General features: G+C 36.7%; 1 protein-coding gene across 1 annotated transcript; it reads left to right on the top strand.

Annotated features, from left to right (window-relative positions):
* The first annotated feature begins 285 nt into the window (after nucleotides 1-285).
* Nucleotides 286-741, top strand: LOC145040485 (ethylene-responsive transcription factor ERF011-like). Its single transcript, XM_078988401.1, has one exon. It carries the CDS (start codon nucleotides 286-288, stop codon nucleotides 739-741), a length of 456 nt encoding a protein of 151 aa, XP_078844527.1.
* Nucleotides 742-8,834: the final 8,093 nt, after the last annotated feature.

Raw genomic sequence — 8,834 nt, 5'->3', positions numbered from 1 at the left:
GTTCCAACATCATAAACGCATACACTAGCAATGACAAATACCAAACAACCGCTCCACTAGCACTTGACCTCTATTCAAATATCACACTACAACTTGTTACCGCTTTTCCTCTTATACATAGTTTTAAGCTGACAATAAAACTATAAATGACGTCATATATATCCTATCTACTTGTATACTTGTCTCAGGTTTTCTCATATAAAAACTCTATTTTATATAGATTCACAGAACAATCTCTCTTCTATTGTTTCTTTCAGTCAACGCAACCCTGCGCCAGCTCCACACATGGAAGGAGACGGCGGATGTTCACCCACGTCCAGCGGCGAAAAGAGAAAAAACAGAGACGTCGACAAACCCTACAGAGGGATAAGGATGAGGAAGTGGGGCAAGTGGGTGGCTGAGATTCGTGAACCCAACAAACGTTCACGTATTTGGCTTGGCTCATACTCCTCTCCCGTCGCTGCTGCCCGTGCGTATGACACCGCCGTCTTTTACCTCCGCGGCCCTTCCGCCAGTCTTAACTTTCCGGATTCCATAGGAGACGAGGGATTCCTCCATGACCTATCCGCTGACTCGATCCGAAAAAAAGCTACTGAGGTAGGAGCTAAAGTCGACGCCATCCAAAGCCAAAACCGCGGCCCAGAGCTCCACCACTTGCCGCCAAAATCATACTCCGGTCGTGTTTGCTTAAATCCAGACCTAAACGAGTACCCAAGTCCAGAATCTTCAGACGAATGTTAGGAGTGAGAAAAAATCAATAATATTTGTTGATATTGATGGAAAGTGTCGATTTTAATTTCTTGATTTTGGTTTTTAAAGAAAGGTTAAAGATATGAGATTCATATCTATATAGAGAAGGAGGGAGGAACCCATAACTCGAAAGGGTTAGGCATGCTGATGGTCCCAAGGTTTCTTATTTACGATCTTTATGGTTTTCTTAGTTAATTTATTGATTAATACATGTAAAATCAATCTACGGTTGTGGTTATTCTTGTAGTTTCTTCATGGCTTATCTCTTATTTATTTCACGCATACTTTTTAATTTTCAGTTATTATACTGCCCAATCATACATTTAAGTGGTGTTTCTTGATAGAATGTATAAAAAGTTAGTAATAGCATAAGTGCGTAACGACCATATTTAAAAGTTAATGCTAAAGAAAATAATCAAAAGGAAGTTTTAAATAATAATAATAATAATAATAACAATAATAATAATAATAAAGAGGCCCCCGCTACGCCGCTTTTGGGGTAATATGGAAAAATCGGCAAACTTTAAAAGATATGTGCTGAAATTGTAAGTCACCACAAATAGGGGAGAAAGTCGACAACCCCTAAAATTAGATTTCAAAAATGTACAACCAAAGAATGGACACTGCAGGCGAAAATTCAAAAATATTGTAGCAATAATGTTAAAGTTGCCAAAGTTAGGAAATTATGGTGACAAAATTCAAAATGAGGTTTTTTTTTAATGTGGAATTGTAAAAGTTTTTAGTAAAAGGACAAAAAGTGTCAAATTCATAAAAGATTTGTGGCAAAAACATCAAAAATGGAAAACTTTTTACTGTAAGGACTAAAAGTGTCAAACTCACTAAAATTTTGTGGCAAAAACCAAAAAGCAGAAAAATTTAATTAAAATGCAAAAATATAAAAGTTTTGAATTTAAGGACGAAAACTGTTAAATGCACCAAAGATTTGTAATATAAACCTAAAGGCCAAAAATATACTATCAAAATCTAGATATTGACACAAAATACCCAAATATAGTTGAGGGACCATTTTTACCAAAAAAATCCACCAGTTTACTATTGGTAAGAATCATATATATATATATATATATATATATATATATATATATATATATATATATATATATATATATATATATATATATATAACAACAACATCAACAAATAATAATAATAATAATAATAATAATAATAATGTAAGGTCACACTTTATAATCTGACGAGTTAAACACTTCACGTAGATCATCAATGCCAAAACTAGCCCAACTCTACCTAGGTCTGCATGATCTTCATGATTTAAATTATCCATGTATATTAGTCAGATATACGTTGTACATATAGAATATATTTTGATCCGTAATCTTAGTGATTAGGATCAGATCTTTACTTAGATATATATACATCCCTAAAATAGTGGGATATTAATTATTGTAATCGTATATAATCGACCTTAGGATGAAACCCTAAGGTAAGTCTTGATGACCGTGTTTGTGAAGCTCAACATTGTTCTCTTTGTAAGAACCGTTCATTCTTAGTGAAAGCATCTTTGTGATTATACATGTTCTTCACTTTTCTATTTAATCTTTGTTTTGTTTAATCATTCTTGTTATTAATACTTGATTGCATTCGATCGTTTCAAACCTTCAATTGGTATCAAAGGAGGTTTACAATACACTCTATTTATCATGTCGTCTTCTTTTTTTCTCACCCCAAGTCGTCTACCTTAAAAAAAGACCCTTCCTTTTGATAAACATAATGTGGAAATTAAATTCTATGGTTGCTCTTGAAACCATGGACTTTGATATGCTTAATATTGTAGAAAAAGGCTCGCATATTCCAATGTTGTTAACAGTGCCCCCGTTGGTCCCTTGAAACAAAAGCCAACGACTAGCTATGACGAGGAGGACAAAAGACTTATTAGTCTTGATCTCAAAGCAATGGTAGATATAGGAAATGCTCTTCCCTATCAAGTATATCATCCAGTTCAGAACTATGAATCTACTCAAGAGATGATGGAAACGTTGATTGTGGCTTATGAGGGTACTGTTGAAGTTCAAGCTACTACCATCAACAATCTTAACCGGAGATATGAGTATTTGTTTGCTTAGTAAGGTGAGACACTAACTCAAACCTTTAACATATTTAATTGTTTAGTGAATGATATGCGCAAGTTGAGAGTTGTCAAGCACTCTTCTCAGTTGGTTTTAGATTTCCTAGACTCTCTTGGGAAAAGTTGGGAACATGATGTTGATGTTCTTAAAAATAATGAAAAGATAAACCTCATGGATCTCAATTCTTTGTTTGTGAATCTGAGAAATTACGAAGAAACTAAATCTCTTCATAACGACATTATGACAGACTCCAACAAGGAAAAGTTGGTGGCCTTGGTTTCAAGAGAAAAAGAAACAAATCTCGTCGGTGACTTTGATGATTATGATCAAGGTGAATTCATTGATGAACCGGTTGCTAGTGTTTCACTTATAGTTAAATGATGTGAAGAAAGCAAGTCCAATGGAGTCAGAAGAGTTTGATCCATGGGTGGTAGTTCACTGAGAAAGAACAACTTATAGAAAAGAAAATAGTTACTTGAACTTCTTTTAACTGTGGGAGTCTTGACCATTTTGCCAAGGATTGTAACGAGTAGAAAGAGTCTCAAAGCCTCAAGATTTATGAAGTCTTGTACAAGTAGCTGATAGCTCACATGAAGAAGGAAACCATCTCTTTGTCAATCTTTTATTACAAAGAATGAGGAATCGGAAAATGTGTTAAAGATGAGGACACATTGAAGATGAAGGGGTGAACGTTAAAGGACATATGGCTCTTGTCAATGATGTCCCAATTAGTCGCTACAGCAAGTGTGACGCTGATACCTTTCGAGCCATCAAATAATTAAAGACGAAAAGCTTGAATGTCTCCTCTACTCTTCAGGATCTTAAGCATACTTAGTTTCCAGATAACAGTTGTTCTAAACATGTGACTGGTCTCAAGTTCCTCTTAACAAATTTTGCGGAGAAAGATGGTCACATCTTTACTTTTGGAGATAGCAATGAAATTGCAGTTAAGGGCATGAGAACAGTTAAATGCAGATCTATCACGTTGAAGGATGTGTTCTACATCAAGGACCTTCAAAACAATGTCATCTCCATCATTCAACTATGTGACATTAGTTACAAAGTTACTTTTGACTGTAATGAAAGAAATATCATCGACACAAAGAACACAGTTGTGCTCACTGCATTCATGGACAAAAACATTTACATGATTTAATTATTTTTTTGTTGGACAATGTTTCTTTATGAATTTACACTACTCGTTTGCTACTTAAATTTCTCAACATACGCTGCTACACTATTTTTTGCTACTTAAATTCTGAACATACGCTACTAAAATTTTGTTTTAATATAAGACCTTTTCTGTGTGTGATTCAAAAATTATTTCTATTTCTTTTTACCAAATAAGTATACATTGTATGTTATACTACTAACATTTCCTATGTATGTTCTTCTCTCCCGATGATGACCTTGCTTATTTATTCCTTTGGAAAGTGTTGATATTAAATCTAAAGTGATCGAATAGATTCAGATAAGTAAAAGAATGATGAACACACAGAAAGAATATCAAAGATTTCAAATGATTAAATATAACATCCTCAGAAGAGCTCAATTAAGAACTACTACTGTAAAGATGTGTAGGGTTTACAATACGATTAAATGATTAGAAGATACAGTGCATGCATTCACCTTAAATAGCTAAACCCTAATAATAAATCACAGGTGGACAGGCCCAACCTGATTATAAAATAGACTATACTAAAGCCCATAATGACGCAACATTAAATACCCAACAATCCCCCCCCTTTGCGTCAATTGGGATGGAGACCTTCAATGTTGTGTTTTCTTATGAGTCTTGAAAAGCTTGGGCATGATGCTAAGAAGTGTGCTGTGAAAGGAAATGTACCAGTGAATCATGTATGAAAAATTCTTCTTTGCAGTAGCATCATTTGCCTTACACTGACTAGTAATTTCCAAAACACAGTTCATGCAGGTTGTCGAAAATAAATGTTTGTGTGGCAATGCGAACAGACACTTCTGGAAATCAGCACATTCTTTGGACCCCCGTTGAAACATCACAGTCCAGTTATATTTCTCTAACTTCCCCATCTTCATCTTGTAAATTTCACTCGTCAAACCTTAAGGAAGGACTTTTGGTTTTCTTTTCAAAATAGAAGTTATTTCAATATCCGGCTTCGCAACTTCAAAAATATAGGACACTAGCATCCTCTTGATGTGATCTACAATCGGATCATATTTCTTCTCTTCCTTCATCAGGAGATGCATCAAAGTAATCCAGTCATAAGGATTTAACCTTCATAGCGGTTATGAAGCTCTCAGTCAAATTTAGCCCTATAACCTTCATAGCGGTTATCTTCAGTGCACTCCATGTGAGACTTTCCATGCTTGAGATAGAACTCCATCAAAGATTTGTCAACATTCACATCTGATGGAAGAGTGTTCACAATGACCTCCAACCTCCAAAACAGAAAGGCCTTCGGTGTGAGAGGCATGTCTAGTTGTGAATCCAGCGTATTCTCCAGTTCAAATGAAGTAACTAGATCCAGCCAGTAAATGTTGGGATTATCAACTACTTCATTTAGAATTCAGTATAAAGTCCACAATGGAAACAAAATTTTTCTGCTTTCCAATTTGACTTGAGCTTCGTGTTCATCTCTAGCCTTTTCTTCCGTTTCTCTAGCAATTCGGTTGTTTTCATAAATTTTGGCTTCACAAGCCTTTCTTTGTTTTAAGTCATGCTCGTCAGGTTCTTCTTCATCAGTATCATAGATAAGTTTCCCTTTGCCTTTTGAATCTGAAGCTTCATTACCCTTCGGTTCATTCATTCTGTTTGGATTTTTGGTTTCACCAATAGTTCCTACATTTTATTGGGGTTCTTTTGCAAACTGATCTTTTGTATGTTCTTCCCCTTGTTTCGGAAGTGCACTAAGCTCCGCAACACCTTCAAGGCGATTTAGCATTGGGAATGCAGGTATGAGTTTTTCTACCAAATGCTTCTTAACAGTGATAGGGATCAATGGATCACGAGCCTAAACGATATTAGACAGCAAGGAGTTCACATCTACGACACAACTCCTCATAACCACCTTCTTGGACTGGAGTTCATTGATATTCTTCTCAGCAATCTCAAGCTTAACATTTATGACTTCCACCTTTTTAGTCTTCAGTACGAGCTGATCTATAATTTTATTCTACATTGCTAAGTCTTCGTGAAGCTTGGTTTTCTTGGTGGAAATGGAGGAGTTAAGCTCAACATTGTCAGATTGGAGATCAGTGCAAAATTCTTTGAGGTTTGCCTTCTTAGTGCGAAGTGTTAATCCAACATTGGAGATAATTGTGTTCTCCTTGGATGTGTTTGACTCGAACAGTTTGCATGAAGGAACAAGCATATGTAATTAGTTTATCGACTTTTTTGGTTGTTTCCTTGCAGACAATAGTTAAATCACCCACAACTTTGTTTGCTTACGCTAGATTAGCAGAGTGATCCTTCGTCATCGTATGGAAGAAGGCCTTGACAGCCACTTGTGAGTAAGCACTTGAAGCTTTAGCTGATTCAAGTAAGGAATCCAGCTTCGTATTGATAACTTTAAGTTGCCCTTCAGTTATAGAAACTTCATCATCACTGTCAGCTTGAACAGTGAAGGGACTGTAATGAAAGACTCGAATTATTCATCATCACCTCCAAAAATAGTATCAGAATCACCTTGGCGGAGAGCATAAATTGGTGGTGTAGAATGACCAACTGAGAAACCTGAAGCACCTGCCCCCGCATCAAATGCGTTAATAGACACTGGAGGTTCATCAGTGGTAGTTGTTGTTATGACGGTTGAATCTATAAACAAAGGGGTTTATTGGGAAAGATTTGATTATGTTTGCAAAAGCCCCATTGATACAAGTGGGCAAGGGGCAATGGTGATTGGGGTAGAAATAGTAGATGTAGGTGAAGTGACAGAAAAATCTTGGAATAAATCATCGGTGATTGGAACAGAGGCAGGGATTTCAAAAGTTACATCAGGGTTCGTAGAGATTTGCTATGAGACTTGTGGTTGTGAAGATGCAACAATATCCACGTGTTTGGTGTACGTAGCCCCTTGCACTGGAACCTCCAAAAACGTGTTTGATTGCAAATCTTCTCGGTTACTTGGAGTCGGAGTTCGTGGCCTGTGAGCCGCTTTCATGACCTTTTTCTTTTTCGGCGTTTGAGCATGGTCAGATGGACGAGCTTTTGCAACCCTTTTTTGGTTTATCAACCTCATCAAGGATCTTTTGAATGTCATCAGTCATGGGGCGAAACCTAGAGACTGATAGACTTCTGTTGGTTCGCAGCACATCGCTTGCAGTTGGAACATCACAAAGCATCGCTTCAGAAATTGAACCAATGAATAAAAACATGGAATTATCAGCTAGAATGATGTTGATGGTGTCAAAGATCTAAATTGCAGCCATACAAGAACCTTCCAAGACTGGGATGTTGAGGTTGTTGATTGCCCGTTGAACGGAGACGATCCAGAAACGAGCACATGAGATTTCATTATGTCGTGTGGTAAAGAGAGTGCTTTGGACAAATTTAGCCCGGAGAACTGAGCCGTAATCCATATTGATGTCGTACATCATCTGTAATATCCATAAAAATCAAGCAAAATTAAAACTTTTTCAAACATCCAAAAGCCATTAGTTATTACAAAAAAGTTTGCCAAATAGTTTAATATCAAATTATCCCAGAAACCATAAGTCCAAAACACAAGGATGTGTACGGTCACACCTTTGTCTTCCCGCGGTCATCCGTTGAACCTGAAACAATAAACTATAACTGTAAGCTCAAAGGCTTAATGAGATATCTCTAAAATACCCATATACAGAACGATACACATATAATAACAAACAGCATACTATGGGTCCAATCATCCATCGGGATGGAATACCCCAAGTCCTCAACCATTGGGTTGGAATGCCAACATACCGATATACTTCACATAACACATATACAACTAACAACATGTATTGGGTCCACAAATTTAAAGACTGGATTACCCATTAGCCCACAGTGTGAGTTTGGATTGCCTTCCGGTCCCATAGCTCACATCTGGATTACCATCAAGCCCACAGTACGATTCTCCCTCAAGTCGTATATGGAATGCTCCCGGGTTTGTTGGTTACCACACAGAGCAGTACCGCCTCAACCCATACAATATAACATGTCGACATATAACACAACTAATGCACATACATATAATCACATAATACTACAGGTACTCCTACAGATCTACCTACAACTAGCATGCAGACAGTCAGACCAACTATAGGTCACTAAGACTAACCACATCCGATCTAATAGATCATACTAGCATATAACCATCATATCTACCAGGATACCTAACTAACATATCACAACAGTAATAATCCCAATAAAAAAACAATGGGTCAGCCTTGGTGCCTTAGACCCTTGAGTACAATGAGGATAACTCACCTAGCACTGCTGAAGTCTCGCACATAAAACTCCAGCTGCTGGTTGACAGATTTCCGAACTGTCAACATCAAACAACACCCAATTAATAATTTGGTCCAAGCCAAAGGGCCAAGGGCCAACTCACACTCCAAGGGAGAAAATTCAAGTAAGGGGCCAAAGTCCAATTTTTGGCCCAATATCACTTAATCATAAATGCCTAATTATGGCCCAATTTTCCAAATTGGGCACAATACTCTCACATGGGCCTTATCATAAAACTCATACAATTATTATGTCCATTTACTTATTCTTGGAAAGTCCATTAATAGTCAAATCACCAAGGCCCAATTCAAGGCCCGACTGAGATTAGAGTTTTCACATGAAATGATGATTAGGGTTAAGTGTTCCTACTTACCCCATTAATGACATAATCCATAAAGGACTTAATCCATTAAGTCTAATATTGCCTTAAGTTAATTTTCACATGATTATTAATTAATATCTTAAGTTTATTAAATAATTCTCGTGCGGTCCCAATAAATCCCAAAAATTAGGATCTTATACCATTA

This window comes from Lactuca saligna, chromosome 4 (genome assembly GCF_052625555.1).
Source record: "Lactuca saligna cultivar CGN05327 chromosome 4, ASM5262555v1, whole genome shotgun sequence".
Classification (NCBI taxonomy): Eukaryota; Viridiplantae; Streptophyta; class Magnoliopsida; order Asterales; family Asteraceae; genus Lactuca; species Lactuca saligna.
This window is presented reverse-complemented; position numbering and strand designations above follow the sequence as displayed.

Bases quoted from the DNA above. Each gene is read 5' to 3' on its own strand.
- LOC145040485 (XM_078988401.1), top strand. From the start codon at position 286: ATGGAAGGAGACGGCGGATGTTCACCCACGTCCAGCGGCGAAAAGAGA.